At 39.1% G+C, this 20,879-nt stretch overlaps 1 protein-coding gene across 2 annotated transcripts in view; it reads right to left on the reverse strand.

The window, feature by feature from the left end:
- Positions 1–20,879, reverse strand: part of PIEZO2 (piezo type mechanosensitive ion channel component 2) — a 297,287-nt gene that overhangs the window by 144,122 nt on the left and 132,286 nt on the right. For both annotated transcript variants that reach the window (XM_027650978.1, XM_027650979.1), the window contains exon 4: positions 13,271–13,313. In XM_027650978.1, the coding sequence (XP_027506779.1) occupies positions 13,271–13,313 (43 nt within the window). The remainder of the gene's footprint in view (positions 1–13,270; positions 13,314–20,879) is intronic.

Consider the following 20,879-nt stretch of genomic DNA (forward strand, 5'->3'; position numbering starts at 1 on the left):
GGAATCAGCCTCTTTCTGCTCACTAATGAAAACCGTCCTCACATGGTCATATTATTCCTATTCCATATCAAACTGAAAGGGCAATCAATGTTTTGCAAACATGCACAAAACTGAAGCTGCTAAGTTAGACTCTGTACCATTCCCAATGAATGAGGAATGGGAATGGCATAAAAATCCTCCCTGACTCCTGTTGAAATCACACTGTTTGCTTCTGCAAAATACCAACATTACCAGAGGAAGTCCTAGAGTGGAGACAGGACTGAAGGAGCAGCTGGAGCTGAAGATCTGGTCTATGAGCAGGATTTTGCAAAGGGAAGTAGCAGCATATGTGTTATTTCTGACTCAGCAACTACTTTCTAGAGGTCCTCTCCCAGGACCTTCACCTAGAACACAGCCTTGAACAAAGGTTATAACAGGTAAAAAATCATGACACTGTGTTTTGGCAAAGCTGTATCTCAGCTCACACGTATTCCTACACCAGTTTCCCAAAAAAACAAGGTATAACAGAAATAATGAAAAGGGATTGACTAGGAGGAGGTTTCAGAGACTTCATTAAAAATTAATAGAGATATTTGTCTTTCAAAGTTTCATATACTCTTGGACAGTAAAGAGCAGGAGGTTAGATTTCTTTGCTCACTTATTTTGCCATGGAAGGAAAGAGCCAGATGATCAGCTGATACCAATTACAAATTATTGGTCAAGATTACAGAAGGAAATGAAATATGAAGGCAGACTGATCCGATTTCTAGCAGCACTGAAGTGGAGCAGATGTGAGCATTGAGCCCTGCATGTCTTCTTTCCTCCCAGATGTCCTTTTCTCCTCTGAATGGTAGTCCATGAAGGGAAATCTTGGCTTCTCAGTAAGTTCCTATAATTCATCTAGGTTTCACAATAACAGTATATACTCCTTTGCATTCTGATAGTGTGCAGAGGCCACAAAAGTCCCCAGTGAACTGGGGGTGCTAACCTCCATTCCACTTTTCTCATCATATGCATATGGAAAAGAATATTTACTGGCTGCTTGGAAGAATCAGTACAGAACATTTACTCATGTCAAAAAAATGGGGAAAATTCTGTATTAAGGAGCTCTCTTCCAGGGTTAGAGTAATTTTTCAACAAAATATTATTTTCTGAAAGAAAAAAACCCTCACTTATTTCCTCTAATTTTTTTCTGATTAACTATTTACCACTTTACACTACTATTTCACATTAGCTCACCATTTGCCCAGAGCATCTTACCTTTTTAATAAAAAGTCTACTAAAATTTCCTGTTCATTCAGCTACCTTCTTTTTTTTTCTTTTTTGCATATAGAAAACCGCTTAATGTACATTTTATCTCTCTTAGTTTTCTAGACACTGAATATTTCCAGAGCTGTCAAAAAAAAAGTATTTGACCACTCTTAAAACATATTTTAGGACATGTGCACAGTGAGGTTTTGACAAGCGTATCATGATGAGCATGGTTTAGATGCAGTGCTAATAGGTTTTTTACTTTCAAAAATCAGGTTTTTACTTTAAAAATTTTTAATTTAAAAATTACAGCTGATTTGATTGTTCATTCACAACTGCATCTGCTACAGCAATGAATCTTTCAGTTGTGCAATCACTTGCCCATATCATCACGTAGCAGTGGGATGCAGTCAGATGGCAAACACACACATACACTAAAGCCACAGGAAGACTACAAATAAATAAAAAATAATCAGAGTGGGGTTTTAAACGCTGAAGCAAAAGAAAGAAATTTTATGACACTGCAGTGACAGTGGGAGGGAAGGGAAGAAGACATGTCAGAGGCAGAAGATGATAGATATGCTGCCGTTTGCAGCGATGTGGAACAAATATAAAACCTGTACTACTGCTTCCACCCTGGCAGCTTGGCTGTCTGCAGTGTGCAGAATCAGATCTCCATTCATTCTCATAGTGCAGAAATCAGGCCAGCACGTGAGAGAGAAGGTAGCTTAAAACCATTCCCCTTTTAAGACTGAAATAGAATTACACTACTAGTGTTGCAAAAGAGTCCTTCACAGCTTAAATATCACTTCAATAGTTTCCAAAACTTTATCAGCGATCCAGTGTTTTCTTTAAGTTTCACCTGACTGTGCGAGTCACCAACTTTTCCTTACAAAGAATACGCGTATCCATTTTCAGCCCTCGCAGCTATGAAGAAAAGCTGTGAAATGTGAAGCAACTTCACTCTTGAAGGTTAGAAACCAGGAGAAAAGAATAATTTTAAATCATTCTTCTTTGAAACTATTCATGATTATTCTTGGCACACAAATTATATTCATTTTTTACTTTAAGTTTGACAACAGCAGAAAAGCCATAAAAATACTTCAATCAATGCATCTTTACATTTACATCTTTTAATGTAGTAAGCAAAAGGGAAAATTATTTTTGTTACTTGCTAAACAACATTCCAAACTGAAATATACATATCTTTGGTATCTTCATCTGAATGTATTCTGTACATTCTGAATGTATTCTGTACATTCTGAACTTGCCACTGGCTGCCGCATGAAAGGAGCCCTGAAAAGAAGATACAAGGACTCCCTGAAACAACATCTCAGCCTTGGCCATATTGATCAACATAACTGGTCTACTCTGGTCTCCAATTGGGAGGTCTGGAGACACACCATCTAAAACACTGCTGATGCTTTTGAGAAAGCACGCAGGATCACTCTCGAGGAGAAAAGACAACGCAGAAAGAACCGTGCCTTGCAGAATATACCACCTAAGGAGTCTTTCTGCTGTGCCTTTTGCAACCAGACGTGTCTATCTCGTATCGGCCCTTTTAGCCACCAGTGTGCTTGTAACAAATGTGGGTAGAGCCCTTCCCAAATCTTTGTTTGCGAAGCCTAGCCATGATTCTGTACCAAACACCTCTTTAAAGTGGGAAAAAAAAAGGACTAGTGGATTTCTGGATTTTCAAATACTTCTGAAAGAAAAACAGATTTGGGCAGCACTTTTTAGTAGTACAGTGTTGATTCAGCTAAGTTCCCAGCACTTGCAACAGATTACATATAAAGGGTCATATGGATTCTTGAGTTACAAACTCAACTCCCAAAGTGATCAGGTACTTGAAAGATGTTACTTTAATACTTTTAAACAGTTCAGAATGTTAAATTGTGTGATTTTTAATTTAACCAAAATCCAGTTCCCTTTTCTAATAGAAAAATACTCTTCACAACACTTTTGCCAAGCTCAACAAATTGGCCAAAATACGCTTAGGATCAAGCAGTCTTGATATCACTTCAAGACTGCAAGACAAAGTCTCTAGTGAGGAATTAGAACCACAAGCAAATGTATGCTGACACTCCTATATTAGGTCTGGAGATAAATCCAATTTGATCCTCAGGCCTGACAATCCTAACTTAAAAAAAAGAAGGGAAGGAAAGGAAAGGAAAAAAGTGGGGAACCTTCCTATTGATAAAGCATCTTGTAATTATTAACACTACTGTGTTTCTCATCTACACATAGTTGAATTTTAGATTTATCACAGGCACATCATGTGATTAAGAGATTAATTTGCCTCCAGGATGTTTGCGCACCAGCTCTCTTGGTGGGTGCACAGGAGGCTGAACAGGAAGCAGGACTGTCATGCCATGAGTAAGTGGCTTCTTGAACTTCAGCCTATACAGGCAGAGGATTAAAACAGAGTCATTGTAAAATTGTGCTTTATTTGTATAACAAAAAGATGATTTTCCTCTGGACTACCTGGTGTGATTTTCACCTTGGATTTTTAATATCTGAATCCTCTCTAAGTTAGAGAATTTAGAACTCTCTAAATTCTACAAAATTGACTATGTTCTCCAAAATCTAGTTTGCATAGTTATGCCATTAACAACTATTTTTTGCCTTTGTTTCATAATGTTTCTCTCATTAAATATGCCTTTGAAGTCTACTAAGTTGCTTATAAAATTAAGGAACATGTGTTCAAACATCTAAAAAATTCACTTATTTTAGGTACAGATTGTTTATGTTACCATTAAGAAAACTGCTTAAGCAGAAAGATGGAGATTAAAACCTAGAAAATCTCTTAAGTCTGTTCAAAAAAAAGAAGTTATTTTAGTGAATGTTTACATATTTCATGATAGTTTTATCACTTTTTTTTTTAATTAGGACAGCTTTGAGAAAATCCCATTAAGTAAGGAAGCAATTAAGTGGTTTTAGCCATATGGTGATCATCTCCTGAAAAGCTTCTATAAAAAAGCCTCCTTGGTGAATCTTTCTTTACAGTCTCACAGGTGTGCAATACAAGGGTTACAAAACCATCACTAGCAATATATGTTAGAATATTCTATGACATGATTGTGAAGAAGAAATGTGTTTATTTTGCAAAAGGGGAGGGCAGGGGAGGGGAGGGGAGAGGAGGGGAGGGGAGGAACAGTTGACTTGGAAGGGACCTTTAATAATCATGTCCAACTGCCCAGCCACCTCAGGGTTGACCAAAAGTTAAAGCATGTTATTCAGGGCATTCAAATGACTCTGACAGGACAACAGTTACTGAAAAGCTTGGGGCACAACCACTTCTCTAGGAAGCATGTTCCAGAGTTTGACCACCTTCTTAGTAAAGTAATGTTTCCTAATGTCCAGTCTAAACCTCCTGTAACAGACACAGCTCTGAACCATTCCCATGTGTCCTGTCACTGGATCCCAGGGAGAAGAGCTCAGCACCTTCCTATCCATTTCCCCTCCTCAGGAAGCTGCAGAGAGCAATGAGGTCACCCCTCAGTCTCCTTATCTCAGAGAATCACAGAATATGCTGAGTTGGAAGGGACACACAAGGATCATCAAGTCCAACTCCTGGCCCTGCACCCATTCCCAGGAGCCACACCATGTGCCCAAGAGTACTGCCCTAACACTTCTTGAATTCTGTCAGGCTTGGTGCTGTGACCACTTCCCTGGGGAGCCTGTTCCAGTGCCCAATGACCCTCTGGGCAAAGAACCTTTTCCTAATATTCAACCTAAACCTCCCCTGACACAACTTCAGGCCATTCCCTCAAGTCCTGTCACGGGTCATCACAGAGAAGTGATCAGTGCCTGCTTCTCCTCTTCCCCTCATGAGGAAGTTGTAGACTGCAGTGAGGTCTCCCCTCAGTCTCCTCCAGGCTGAACAGACCAAGTGATCTCAGCCACTCCTCATACGGCTTCCCCTCAAGGCCCTTCACAATCATCATTGCCCTCCTCTGGACACTCTCTAACAGCTTAATACCTTGCTTCCATTGTGGTGCCCAGAACTGCACACAATATTCAAGGTGAGGCCGTACCAGTGCAGAGCAGAGTGTGACAATCACCTCCCTTGACCGGCTGGTGATGCTTTGCCTGATGCCCCCTAGGACACAGTTGGCCCTCCCAGCTGCCACGGCACTGATGACTCATATTCAACTTGCCATTGACAAGGGCCCCCAAGTTCCTTTCCACAGCACTGCTTTCCAGCACCTCAGTCTATATGATCCAGAGTTGCCCCATCACAAGTGCAGAATCTCCAAACTAGACAAGCCCAGAGTTTTCAGCCACATCCTACTGGACATTCTTTCCAGCCCTTTCATCAGCTTTGTTGCCCTTCTTCAGAAGTATTCAAGGACCTTGATATTCTTCTTAAATTGTGGGACCCAGAACTTCACATAGTGCTCAAGATGAGGACACACCAACACTGAATACAGCAGAGTAATCACCAACAGGTTATGCTGTGTCTGATGCAACCAGGAAGCAGTTTTGCCTCTTGTCTGCCAGAGCACATTGCTGGCTCCTATCGAACCTGCTGTCAACCAGCACCTCCAGGACCCTTCCTACAGGTCAAATAACAGAAAATAGTCCATATCTTGGAATAAGCAAAAGATTAATTAAATTCTAAGTAGGAGTTTTGGGCTTTAACTGTGACAGATGCTGTGTTCGCACCTGGAGAGTAGGGTACTCGCTCACTCAACATAGAAAATGTTAGTACAAACATTCCCAAGATATTGGGGAAAGAAAGCAAAAATGGCAACTTTAGGAGAGATGGACCCTTCCAGAAGTTCCTTCCATGATGACAACCAAACTGCCCTGAAATGGGAGCGGCTGACCAGCTTTATGGATATAGCCCAGGGCTGGATTTAAATGCAGAAATTCATCATTTTCCACAGCTCTTAAGTGACCATGAAATACAAGTTGTAAATGGAATAATAGTTCAAAATGGGGGATTTATTAGTTCTATTCTCATTTCAGATTATATTCACTCTAGGGGCCAGCTGTCCTGAAATTATTTCCTTCAGAAAGTGCCTGAGCACAATCAACTGACTACACCCAGCAACATTAGAACATTGGACAATGGGAGTAAAATCTAAGAACTTAAACTGGTTTAAAATTAGCTTTGTTTCTATTTCAGTATTTAATACTGACTGAAAGATTTCAGTTGACACAGTGTTGGGGAAAAAAACAAGTTTTCTTCATATCTTTTTAAACAATGATTTTGTTCTTTGCAAATATAATCCAATTTTTATTTTGGCTTTCTCTGTAACTCAGACTTTTATTTCAAAGTCTCACTTTTTGTCAGACCAGTGAAGAAAACTCAATTTAAGACAGAACCTCAGGCATGCTGTATATACCAAATGAAACTGAAAACATATTTCTTCCCCATTTCCCACACTATAAACAAGATGAATACTTCAGCACACACATGCACAAATTCCACAGTCCTGGCCAGCATGAAGTAACAAAATGAGGGAAGTTTTGAAAATTAAACTTAAGCAACCTCAGTCCCCTGTCTTCCCAGGACTCAACGCTTTGTGCTGCCCTTTGTCTGGAGACAAGTGCATGCAGGTGAGAAGCCCCCTTATCCACCATTCATCACCCCATGAGAAAAGAAGTGCAGTGTTACAGCTGGAAGGACATGAATAAGCCATTCTGATGTAGTCCTCTGCCTACAGATTACCTATCAATTAGGTTTGGCAGCTTGGGTCTGAGATTGAGGTAACAAGTAACATGTTTGGTCCAGATGAGAAAGGTGTGGAGGGCTCAATGTTAGTGCAGCGCCATGCTCCCCTTGGCATGCCTTCTGCAGTGCCAGTGTCCCTGGAGCTGTAGCCTTTGTGGTTCCCAGAACCCTAACCCTAATCCTAAAGACAGCTGGGGGCTGAGGATGAGGTGTGCATTACCATGTTTGGCCAGGCAGAGAAATGACTAAACCAAGGTATCACCCAGAAGACAACACTTCTGTTATAAGCAATAAACTGCTTTTCATTCACAGCCTCCCAAGGGAAGGTGTGGAATTGGTTCAATCTCCTCAGCTCCCTACATTACATTTATCTCAATATATATTTATAACATTCTAAGAAAGTATATAATTGCAATCACTGCAGAATAAATTCATATTCATTAATTCCTACAAAAATATGATGGACATCATATATTAAGAACAAAAAGCATAAACAAACCATAGATTACTTTAATTTCTCTGATACAAAGCAGTAAAAGGATTGTGTGCTGTAGAAGAGAACCCTGACAAAGTAAGGGGGCATGCCTGGGCGCTGAAGAATTGAATTAAGCATTTGCTTAAGTTTGTGGGACAGGAGACCAAGAGAATTGTAGAGACTAATACAGTTAATTTTTTCCAAAATGGTGAAAGAGGTGCCTGTCAGGGCTTTTCCATGTCCTTTGATTGCACCACTGCATCTATTTTTTCTTCTCTTCCCAGATTCAAGTTATTCAGTATTTAAACTGCACTCTTTCTTTTAAAATAACCTCTCAAGGATCAGACCATGCAGCCTCATGCAGCCCTTGGCTGAGGCAATGCTCCCAAAATTACATCAAAATGGGAGCCATGCCCAAGAAAGGACTATAGGATTCAGCTGTATGTGAAGAAAAGGCTTGAAATTGTGGACCATGGTATCAGGATAAGACTTTATATTTCAAACATATATTTATTCTTTTCACTAAATCACCAAAGAGTATGGGGAGAAGTGGGGGATATCACTGTAGAAAACCATATGGTACTTAGATTTCCAAGCTAGAATTATATGTACTAAATATTTATAGAATCCAGTGATATTCTCTTCTTTCTGTTTATTCCTTACATGTCATCCAGAGCAACTCTGGCCAAGCACCAATCAAATATCCAAGCAAGTTACAGGCAATCTAAGCATGGGGAAAGAGAGAAAACAGATCACCAGTAGGCTCATAATTAGCAACCTAAACCTGGAAGGAGGCGCTTGGGAAGTGCTTCTGATGCGTCTGGATTCCAGCCCTCACCCCACGTCACGAGTGGTTTCAGAAATTCAGTTCTCAGTCTCTGCAAGGGGTAGGGAAGACATACACAATATTTTTGGCTAAACCGAGCAGGGGCATATGTGGAGCAGCTGCAAAAGCAGACATCCGTCTGCTCTCAGAGACCAACATAAGAACAAAAACACATCTCAGTGATGACAGCTAACTTGCTCCTGGTGTCTACTGGGTAAGCTCTGTCTTCCTACCTGTGGCATGCAGGGCTGTTGTGTTTATTTTGCTTCAGACAAGAACAATGCAGTGTCCTACTTATCACCTTGTGCTTAGAAGAGTACTTGAAGGAGCTACAGAAGATCTGGGACATATCTTAATAAGAGTCAATCTTCTTATCCAAGGTCTAGCCTTGACATAGAAATCTTCAGGTCTTTTCCTCTTTCCTCGGCAGTCTTATTCCCTTCTCTGCTCCTACCTGCTTTCCCTTTCCTTTCAGTGTGAGAGCTACCATTCCCCAACTACCCCTTCATTCTTCAGGAATAATAAAAGGATTTAAAAAAGCATAACAAGCCCAATACACAGTACTTTACTAAAAGGTGCAGCTTTCACTGCCAATTACCCTCAGCATCAATTTAGACAGAATGTGGGATGCTGCTTCTTGAACATTCTGCATAGATGTTGTTGCTATACAAAGTATGGTGCAGACAGGTCTTATTAGTATTATGTAGAGTAGAAGTCACCTACTTTTGCTTATATACATAGACAACTTCATATTTATAATAAATTTTTGCATACCACAAAAATAACAATAATTTCAGAATCAGATTGATGATATCAACCAAACAAAAGTTGTATCTTCAATACGGAAAATTCTTCCATTTTTATAATTACAATTTACTATGAAATTGGTACTCAAAAGTTCCTTTCTCTGTGTCACTGAAACAGTTATTTACAATGAAAAACATACTTACCAAATTTTGCCAAAAGTGTAATAACCACACATCTGTTATTCTTCAAATATATATTTTCTAAAACAGTTGGTATTTACTTAACATATAATAACAGTTATTAAATCATTCCTAAGTCTGTCTTGTGGAACTGTAATGTAAAGCATTACACATACAGGAGAAACATCATGGGAACAAATGTAAAAAGGGAATAGGAGTGTTGTTAGTAGCTGAGTAGTTACTAGTCACATTAGAAATTGCAACTCAGAGAAGCATAGTAAGAGGAAGACTGGAAGTCTGGAAACCCCACAGAACAATGAGTTTTAAGAGGTCCAATGCCTTCCACTTAAAGTTTTAAAATTATTAGATAATTTATAGGTCAACAAATATGTAATAACAGAAGACATTTCTGTAATCATTATTAAATCTACTAGACAAGGACATAAGCTTCATCATCTGGTGGCTCAAATTAGAGAAATTTAGGTGTTTAAAGAAGTCCTTCTTTTGTTTTTAATTTTCTGCACTGTGGCATAATTTCTACAGCTGCATTTCCCCAGTACTGGCTGTGGCTCATTCCAGGCTCTGCATTGCAAGCCTCACCCCAGCCATGAGCTGGAAAAACACTACTGACTGCATTACAGGATAAGACCAGCTCCATGACTGACCTGATCCTCTTTCCTTTTGAATTTTAACAGGCTTTGTGCATTAAGCTCTTCTAATTGCCAGTGTAGCCAGGAAACAAGCACAGTCACTGTTAATTGTTCATAACTATTTCACTTGAGATTTCAAGTGAGCCTCCTAGCAACAAGACAAGAGGAAATGGCCTCAAGCTGAACCAGAGGAGGTTCAAGTTGGACATCAGGAAGAATTTCTTCACTGAAAGGATGGTTAAACATGGGAAAGGGTTGCCCAGGGAAGTTGTAGAGTCACTATCCCTGGACATGTTCAAGAAACTGGATGTGGTACTTAATGCTATGGTTTAGTTGACATAAAGGTGTTTGCTCAAAGATGAACTTGGAGGTCTTTTCCGACCTTAATGATTCTATGATTCTATGATATACATTGGGTCCTGAATGTGACTGAAAATATCTTAAGTCTGGGAGATGAACAGTGCCTTCTAAAACATATTTTTATCATTTTTGGAACAAAGTACAGCAGAGTTGGCTGCTTTACAGACATTTTTATAAGTATGTGGGTGCCATCTAAACAAGCCCCAATAACAAACAATAATTCCCATGTTAACATTTGCAAAAAAAGCCATCACACTTAACCATAAATCTACTTTTTTTTTTTTGCTTATTAAAGATTATTAAAGAAACCATTAAGGTACCAGCTTGCTTGACATTTTTGCTGAGCTTTATTTGTTTCTTGCAGGACAGTACTATACAAGCTAGTATTTTCCATAATTCTGAAAATGTGTCCACAATTTTCTTCAGAAAATACAGTCAGAGACTGCAGTCTATATTATCTTGGACAAAGGTGATGACTACCATAGTATGATACAATTAGCTAATTTGTAATGTCTTGAAAAACAATCAATAATATAAAGGTTTTCATTTAAATCTATCAAAACCACATATACTCTTTAATTGAAAAGCTCTTAACTACACTCATTTCCTGGATATAAGGCTACTTTACTCGAGCTCCAGCATTTTTAATTTCCCTCACACTGAAAAGCAGCATCCTCAGCTCACAAGTAATGCTTACATAAAAGCCTCACAGTCAGATCTCTTAGTGCCACAATGTTTTTCAGGATATGAAGACAATAGCAATGTAAACACTCTACCACTGCAGAATAAACATCATGTAGTCACAAAAGAGTGGTGACATCACCTGTAAATTATCTGGGCTTAATTTTCTGTAGTGTAAACTGACTGTCCATATCTCCTGTTCCTCAACCCACTCTAAAACAGTTTAGAGAAGAACATTTTGTATGAATCTTCCAGTTTTAAAGAAAAGATTATTCCTCCTTAGGACATTACTTAATATCTTCCCTTTTGTGTGTAAAATCTTGCTTCCTCCTGAATGAGAATGTCCTTGCTCAAACAACACATTCAAATGCTATTGATATTCCACAGCTAACTCAGGTGTGCATAAGTCAACAGCTTGCAGAGAATATGTTTTTAAATAGCAAAGTCTGTTGCTGTTGCTTCTTTTCCTGGAGTTGATACAAATAACATAAGAACAGCTGTACTGGATCAGAGCTAATACAGATGTAGCCCACTGTCCTGTCTCTATCAGTGGCCAAAAAGGGATTCCTACTGAAAAGAATAAGATAAGGGAAAGCACATAGTAAAACATACCCAGAATAATCTCTCAGGTCTGAGAGATTTGCCGACCTGGGATTTCTACTTCTGTGACCGCAAGTTAAGTGTAATTCTGTCAACTAAGTGTTACATATAGCAATGTGTATCCCTTTGTTTACTTTGGAATTTATTCCTTAAGATATAAAAAATACCTTAAGCAATAAAATAAAATATGATATTAAGCAAATATTGTTATAAAGGAGTTCACACTGAACTTTGCATATATGTTACTCATCAGTCTTTTAGTCAACCAACTTGAGAAGTTGTGGATGCCTTGTCCCTGGAATTGTTTAAGGCCAATTTTGGTGGGGCTCTGAACAACTTGGTGTAGTGAAAGGTGTTTCTGCCCATAGCAGCAGGGTTAGAATTGGATGATGTTTAAGGTCCCTTCCATTCTGTGATTCTACAATTCTATAATATATCCATGTTATAAAAATGCTTGAGTTAAAAATACAGGTAAGATGATGAATATTAACCCCAAATCTTAATTGTTCTATCCGTGTGAAGGATTTATCTTTCTTTTTTTCTCTTCACTGGTTCTCTGAAAAAGCTGGTAAGAGAACATACTTGCTTCTGTGATTATGGCAAGCCAAGTGCATTCAAATCTTCACCCCATCTGTGCTAACTAATGTGCTGCTTCAAATCAAGTTACTCTAGGATGACAAGCAGTCTCTCAAGGTGAAGAAGTGACATTTGAGAGCCTTTCTGCTTTTCAAACTAGAGTGGCAATAATGGGATCTGCACAGTAATCTCTTCTACATATTTGCCTCCTCTCAGACAGGCTTCTCAGTCTATCAAGGATGCTGTACATACATTGCATATACACAGCTATCATGGGTTCTCTTTCTTGCTTTGAAATTCAGTTAAAAAAACATTGACCATTTTCTGTTGACATTTTAAAACCACAGACCCAAGGTATCAATTCATTCTAGCACTCCTCAAAACTTTTTTTTTTCCTATTCTGATGGAGACAAGCAGGACCAACAGGTGCTAATTCATAATTTGGGTGATGGAAGAATCAATAGTTTACCATAGTGCCTTTCAGACATGTTTGATGTCACGCAGAATGAAATGCTCATCAAGGTACCAAATTGTATGTAACTTGAGAAAAAAGCACCATCTGTGAAAAATAACCTTTCAAGGATATCAAAAGCAGCCACCGAGAATGTGTAATTTTCACTAATATTGAAAACTTTGCTTAAGTGGAGGGCAGACTCTTTTGCTTACCATTTGTCGAAAAATAAATATGACATTGAGCATCTGAATCCCAACATCAGATCACTCTTTACTAGGCTTGGCCTAGTTTAATTTACAAGACAGACATATGTTTGTGGTATGATGACCTTGTGGTTAAGCCTTTCTGCAAGAAATTCTTGCACTTGAGGAATTTTGCACATTGAATTTTCCTGTGATGATGAATAGCTCTCTGACATCTTGGGACCTCTTTCAATTTCATTTACTTTTGTCAAAAGTTTTGTGGAAAAAATAATATAAGTGAGAGCAGTATTTTCATTCATAAGTAAGACTTGTGTCCAAATGATGTGTCCCTTTTTTTAATACTAGCATGCTGTATAGTTGCCAACAAAAAAACACCACAAACCAAGTTTATATGGTGAATAAATTGCTTCAGATCGACTGGGGAAAGAGAAGAGGACACAAACAGAAAAGCTGAACACATGTGTGCATGACACTGCATGACTTCCTTTCTAAATTTGAGGTCATTGATAAATTCAGTCAACTAAAATAAATAATTCTGCAAATTCACCCAAGCAGTTTTTCTTCCTTTACTTTTTGCACTGGTAAGGAAATAAATTTATGGCTTACCTTTCAAAACCAATCTGCCGTAATGTTTTCTCCCATGTTGAACCTATACAAAGAGAGAAAAAACAAACATCCTCAGTGAAGAACCTTTTTGGTATGAACACTCTTACTCTTCTCCTTTCCTTGTGCAGCTGGGGTCATAAGGAGATTTTTCCACCCCTACAGAAGTACTTGTAAATAACATCTGTTTTCCCCCGAGTGAAGAACTGTTGAGAGAGGCTACCACCCGCTGACATAACTGTGTGGAGGGGTATCAGCCTATATAACTCCTTTACATTGCAAAGCAGATAGCCACTGCTGCAGTTCACTGCAATTCCAAGGGTGGTCTCCTCTGCTAGAGCAATGTGATCTGTTCTTGACTCCTGAAAGTGCTGAGTTGGCATCTCACATCACGCACTCTTCACATTTCAGCTTTTCATTTTACTGTAGTGTTTGCATGATTCCTGCTGAAAGCTTTACAGCTCCTTCTGAAATCCAGGCCTTTTCATTTTAAGCAAAAGCATGAAGACGAATTTCTGCTTTATTGTTTAACCCTTCATACTCACAAAAACAGCTGCAAAAGACTCTTTCTCAAAACCCCACAAACTACTCAAATACACAGACTCATTCAAAGAATTGTCCTCAATATTTCTGATACACTTAATACAGATTTTACCTACATTTTCTCCAAAATAACTCCCCCCACACTCCAAGTATTAGGTGAGCAGTTTTCAGCTCTTGGTAGGTTTTCTTGCCAGTCTCTTTTTTTTCCTACCATTATTTGGTCATTATAAATATAGGCTACTAAGTGCAAAAATATCTAAAGTCATGCAGGTCTGAAGGCAAATATGTAGGAGGACATGAAGCTGGTTCAGAGTTTGCTGACTTTTTATACTACTGTGGGAAATGCAATAGAACTGAATGTCATGTAAGAAACTGCAATTCTTTTTGAATGATTCATCTGAATCATTCACTGAAATCTCAAAATCAGAGAAGAGACAGTAATTCCAATTCCTGATGCATTCCATCACCCAAAGGGAAATATAAATTAGGAAAATTTAAAAAGGTTCCCTGTGAGTGACATTGAGTAGCACCACAGAAACTCAGAGACAAGTAGAAATGTCAACAAGAAGTACTGAGAAAGAGCGGAAATATATGAAGGAAAGCAACTTTGTCTGACTTAAATCAGGAGAATTTCAGGATTAAATGCATATTGTGCAGCATGTGCTTATACACAGACTATAACAAAATCATGGATTAGATTCTTTCTACAGACAATCCAAGTCCTACTTGACAAATTGGTATGGAGAAAAGTGGTGACATAATACTATCAATCAGAAGAACCTTTGCATATGTATCCCTTAACATCATTAACTTTCCATTCTGTTAAAGGAATCAATGACCTGCCATGTCTGTAGTATAGTATTTATCTCTAATCTGCAACAGGTTAAATATTTGTCTAAGACCTAGTAAATGCTTTCCTTTGAATTTGGGACACTTCCTGACAACCCAGATAAGCATCTAAAAACTCAAGTTCTAAGAAATTTTGGGGTTGAGTGTTTTTGTTTCATTTTTTTTTGTTTATTTGCTTGCTTTGTTTATTTTTTGTGGGGTTTCGTTTTGTTTTGGGTTTTTTGTTTGGTTTGGTTTTGGTTCTGGTTTGGGGGTTTTTTTGACTGAATTTTTTCTACTCCACTGACTAAACTTTGCAGTTTAGTCCAAGGAGAATGTGGTAAATTTCTAATATAATGACACAATTTCTCTGTACAATACTATTTAGTATCTGTCTGGTTTGTAAATCACAGCCTAAGCAAATAAAAATCAAAATTAATAAAACCTAAAAGTTATTTCCTTATAAGCCTATGTTGTTCAAAGCTTCCTTCACAGTTCCTAACTGGACAGCCACTCATAGAGAAAATATTGTGTTGTCTAAGCTGTGCTACTCTAATCTAAGGGAGCTGTATGAACTCCTCCCGCTGTGCCAGGGGAAATTTAGGTTGGATATTAGGAAGAATTTCTTCACAGAAAGGGTGATTAGACATTGGACTGCCCAGGGAAGTGGTGGAGTCACCATCTCTTGGGGTGTTTAAGGAAAGACTGGACATCTGGTTGACATGGACTCAAAGTTCTCAGAGGTCTTTTCCAACCCAATTGATTCTGTGATTCTGTAATGGGTAGGTTCCTGGCCAGTTCCAAACATGGTCAGTATACCACATTATGCTCTTCTGGAACCCCTTCTTCATTCGACTCCTCGCCATCAGTCGCTTCAAACTTTGGTCACACACATTTTCACCTAAAGGCTCTAAAATACTTTTCTAATGATCATGGCTAGGCTTTGTGAATGAAGATTTGGGAAGGGCTCTACCCACATTTGCTACAAGCGCACTGGTGGCTAAAAAGGCCAATATGAGATAGATAAGTCCGGTTGCAAAAGGCACAGCAGAAAGACTCCTTAGGAGGTATCGGCAAGTCACAATTCTTTCTGCGTTGTCTTTTCTCCTCGAGCATGATTCTGCATGTGTTCTCACAAGAAGCAGCAGCATTTTAGATAGCATGTCTCCAGACCTCCCAATTGGAGGCCAGAGTAGACCAGTTATGTTGATCAATATGGCCAAGGCTGAGATGTTGTTTCAGGGAGTCCTTGTATCTTTTCTTCGGGGCTTCTCTCTTGAGGCAGCCAGTGGCAAGTTCACCATAAAGCAAGATCTTAGGAAGGCGGTGATCCTTCATCCTGGAGACTTGCCCTGCCCAGCGCAGCTGTGTTCTCAGCAACATGGCCTCAATACTTGTGATTGCTGCTTGTTCTAGAACAGACGTATTAGTTGCATAATCTGACCAGTGGATGTTTAGGATTGTACGGAGGCAGCGTTGATAGAAGCATTCTAAGAGTCACAGGTGGTGGCAATAGATGACCCATGATTCCGACCCATAAAAAAGAGTAGACAGCACTATGGCTCTGTAAACACTGATCTTTGTACTTTTCTTCAAGTGTTTATTTTGCCAAACTCTTTTATGGAGTTTTCTGAAAGCACTATATGCCTTTGCTAACTTGTTGTCTATCTCTCCGTCAATCTTACCGTCCAAGGAGATGAGGCTATCTAGGTAATTAAACTGCTGGACTGATTCGAGCTCTGATTGGACAATGGTGATATGGGGATGATGGAAGACTTCCTGAGGTGCAGGTTGATAGAGAACTTCTGTCTTCTTTAAGCTGACTTCCAGCCCAAAAAGCTCAGCAGCCTCAGCAAAGCAGGATTTTAAACGCTGCAGAGCTACTTCTGTGTGGGTGACGAGGGTGGCATCAGCAGCATAAAGCAGCTCCCGGACAAGATGGTTTAAGGTCTTGGTATGGGCTTTCAGTCGCCTTAGGTTGAATAGGCTTCCGTCAGTACAATACTGAATGTAGATACCATCTTCATCATCAAGGTCTGCCGTGGCCCTTTGGAGCATCATACTTTAGGGCAATGGACACAAAGATTTTCCATTCAGGATTGTTACAGCTACAACCAGTAACCAATGTAAAAACACTTTGAATTGTTCCCATTCAGTGCAAAGCAGGTAGAGACTTCAGGCCCATATCCAACAGAGCATATAGGAGGCTTCAAAAGCGAGGTGGAGAAAACTCTACCTTCACTTTATGGGGGAAAAAAAAAGTCAAACTCTGTTCTGGAATAATTGAACAATGTCCACTGTTTGATCAGTACAAAGAGCTTCTACTTTGGCACATGTATGTGCTTGTGGTGGGGCAAGACTTCTGCCTGCACAACTACATACATACAATACCTTTCATCACACTGAGTTCATATTTTATAAAAAGAAGTCCTCTACATCTTTAAGGCAGGACAACAAACATTCTCACATACATTTATTTCAAATAAATATGAAAACCAAAAATAATGTGTAGCACATGAAACACCAACATTTGATTGAGATAAGTAAAGACCTACTCCATTAATGTCTTCTATTATAAGTTACCCCCCAAACCCAACAACTTCTGGAGTATAACTGGTTTCACCCAGCACTGATGAATTAAGTCATTGTTAAAAAGATGACTGTGCCACTCCACAGGTAAGTGCAGGGTAGACACAAGCAATTCTCCATATACAATGCAATCCTGTTGGCTCTGGAAGAGTAGCCAATGGGTTTTGAAGTCTGAAGATTTGTTGAGTGTTGAAGAAAAGAAATATCAACTTCTTAAAGCACAGGTTGGTACTGGCATGGCATCTTTAGCCAAGGTTTCTATACTTTCCACTGTTTTGTATATTAGTGTATGAATTTTTCACCCCATGATTGGCTATACTTCAGTTGTATGATGTATAGAGAGTCCTACTGAAGAGAGAGAGGGAGAGAGAAAGAGAGAAAGGGAGAAAGGGAAAAAGCAAAGGAGAAAAGGGAATTTTCTCCATTGGTTTAAAATAATCTTTTGGCTGCAGCTGCCTACCAGAATGCATGTGACTCCTCTGAAACAAATCCCACCAAGAACACAACTAACATATATTAAAAAAAACAAACACACCACATCTTTTTCTATGGAGTCTTATTTTAAAATGTTTATGATCTAAACATTCTGTTTTAAGACTTAACCAATTCCATTCACAATAGTATCAACTTCTACACTACACTAACAGCCAAAAGTAAATACCCTGAGGTAACAGCAGCACTGAAAAGAATAACGTTATTAAAAGTCTAGAAAACCTATTATTTGATTTAAACCTTACCCATTGCTTCCAAAACATTAAACAAGATTTAAGTCACGTAATTCTCATTAAAATCAAAAATGGACTTATTCAAGACATAAAGACTTGATCCTGCTCCCAAAGAAATCAATAGGAATTTGGCTGTTCAATTCAGTCTTTCTCTCTGTTGGGGCTATGGAAAATATTCACCTGTTGACTTTCAGAATCAATCAACTGCTACACTTGAGTTGCTAAATTAATCTGGCTTCCCTTTGCTTTCTGTTTTTAACCACCACATCAAAAATACTGTAACTCTTTATAAGAATGTCTTAATCTGGTACCCATGTAATTAAGCTTTTGTTCCAAATACTTGCCCCAGATTATTCCCATTTATTCCAAAGATTCTGTTTCACATTAACAGCTCTAGCTTTAAAATTCTTGAAAAAGATGAACCATAATGCAGTTCCAAAATTACTGCTCACATTTAATAGGAAAAATGGTGAAATGCACATCATGGACACATATGCACTCAACGAAATCCTAGCATGAGAATGAAAGTATAAGAATAAAAAATTTAATAAGACAAAATTAAAAACATCTTGCTGAAATGCACAGTTGTCTTCTTTGACAGGTAGGCTTTCATTCACATGGCAGTTTCCGTATTTGGTTTGGTTTGATTACAACTCTGTTTACTGTGAACTTGCTTACTGTGAACAAGTGAGAAGACTCACAGTCCACTGCTCGGTTGCTTGCCTTTACAAACTATGAAGTTGCCTAGCTGCTGAAGTGCACTGGTGGGCATAGGGAAAACACAGACTAACATATCCATAGAATCACAGAATAGTGGAATACCAGGTCAGAAGGGACCTCTAGGGTAATCTGGTCCAGCTTTTCTTGGCAAAACCATGGCTAGATGAGATGTCCCAGCACCCTGTTTAGCTGAATCTTAGAAGTGACCAGTGTTGGCAAAAATATTAAGTAAGTGATTTTCATCCATTCATGGAGGTTATTCACTTTGAGCCATATCATGCCCTTTCTGCCAGTACAGCAGAGATCTGCAGCCGCTCAGGGAGAAGCCTGGCATGAATTGTAAACGCAGAGCAGAAATATATGCCTCCTTTGCCATGCCCAGTCAGGTATGCATGAAGGTCCCTGCTGATCCTGTGTTACCTATGACTGTGTGCAGTGATTATCCAAAGCCTGCTGCCTTCTCACTTCTCCAGAGTTAGTGGCTACTTTAAGAACTACATGCTTGTGTCTGGCTCTGCTCTTCAGGCTTTCTAACAGTAAGAATAATAATTCTTGCATTCTTTGCTCACTGTGATCTGACATAAGGATCAAAGGGCAAAACATGGCTTAACTGAACCAAAAGGTATTGTTTGACATTTTTCAGTAAGCATTAAGTGAGCCTGTCAGAATTCAAGTACACAATGGGAATAATATGAAGATCTCCAAAGACTGGAATAGGACAAAATATCCGTAAATTCCATTGACTCAAAAAGACTTTTTTGGAGCCTGTCAATGGGGTAAACAGAGAGTCACCCAGACTCTCTGAAGGAACTATCAAGGCACCAGACATACCATAGTCACACTAAGCTGATCAGAGTTACATGCAGGAGTGACCTATATAAACATGTTATGGTATATTAGAAACAGGTAATATTCTTGGAATAGTAATTGAATTGATCTCTAACATTTTGAAGGAAAGTAGTTTCAGAGGAACAGCTGAATTTGCAATGGTCAAAATATTCCTATCAATTTCAAAATTTTGATCTGAACCCTGTGACACTTACTAGTATTCTTCAAACCATGAAAAATAAAAAAGGGGAAAAAAACTCTTTCACATACTCAAGAGATGCAAAACAGCAATACAGAATACTCCAAAAATTGAAAGAAACACTTTGTTAAACCTTTCCATTGTGGGTGTCACTTCTTGACTCTGTTTCTCAAAAAACCTGTATCTTCCAAACAATCAAAAAACCTATGTTTTTTAGAAATCCTACTCTTTTGCTTTTTAACCAAAATAAACCCAGAGGTTTTGTGAAACCAAATATTAGTTTTGACTGCAGAAATGCATGTGGCATAGGAAAGCACTTTTTCTTACTCTGCACAGTATGACAGAGGCATTGTTAACACTTACTTACCTGCACATTGCCTATCCAATAGTTAGTTACATAAAAAGGTGATGCACAGAAATAATAATTTCTCTCACGAGAAGTGGTATCAGACAATGCTACCATGGCATTTAGCACCTACCTGTCTATTTTGAGAAATAAATCTCTCTTACACTTCCTATTCTCTTGATTCAAACTACCTAGGCTGCATCCTGCACTCATCACTTTGTAATTTTATCACCACAGTCTATCACCTGGGATAATGATATGACCTTCTTAATAGGACGTTACTATTCTGCTGCATCCATGCTGATGTTTTAATTCAGAACTGGAGAGTATTTCTTGGGCAAACCTCTACTATGCTTTGGTTTGCACAACCGAGTGGTCTTAGAGTGCACAAACTGGATTCATTTCACATGAAACTAAGCTGCACCCCAGGGACACAACTGTCGTGTTTCAGTCGCTAATGGGTATTTGGTCTGTGTGACCAGAGCAGAGCTATTCCACCTCACTCAAACCACCAAAACATGGCAGCCAGGGACTCTGCAACGAATGCCTCACTCCTATCGCACCGTGCCGCTTGCTAAGGCAGACGTGGCTCACTTTACCACTCCCAGTGCCCGTCCTGGAGTGTTCCCAGAAAAGCTTTCCAGTTACAGTCACCTTGAGGCATGAAGGGGCAGGTCAGGGTGCTCGTGCTTAGGACTGTTTTCTGGACTGTATCCCACCCACTGCAGTGAACCTTCTTACTGCCCTGAGAGTACAGAGTTGGACTGGATGCTAAGCACTGTCACACTCCCTATAAAACCCCAGGGAGCCAGCTCTGTAAGGCATGAGAGCAGA

The sequence above is a fragment of the Corapipo altera genome, unplaced genomic scaffold, assembly GCF_003945725.1.
Source record: "Corapipo altera isolate COAL_440 unplaced genomic scaffold, ASM394572v1 24, whole genome shotgun sequence".
Classification (NCBI taxonomy): domain Eukaryota; kingdom Metazoa; phylum Chordata; class Aves; order Passeriformes; family Pipridae; genus Corapipo; species Corapipo altera.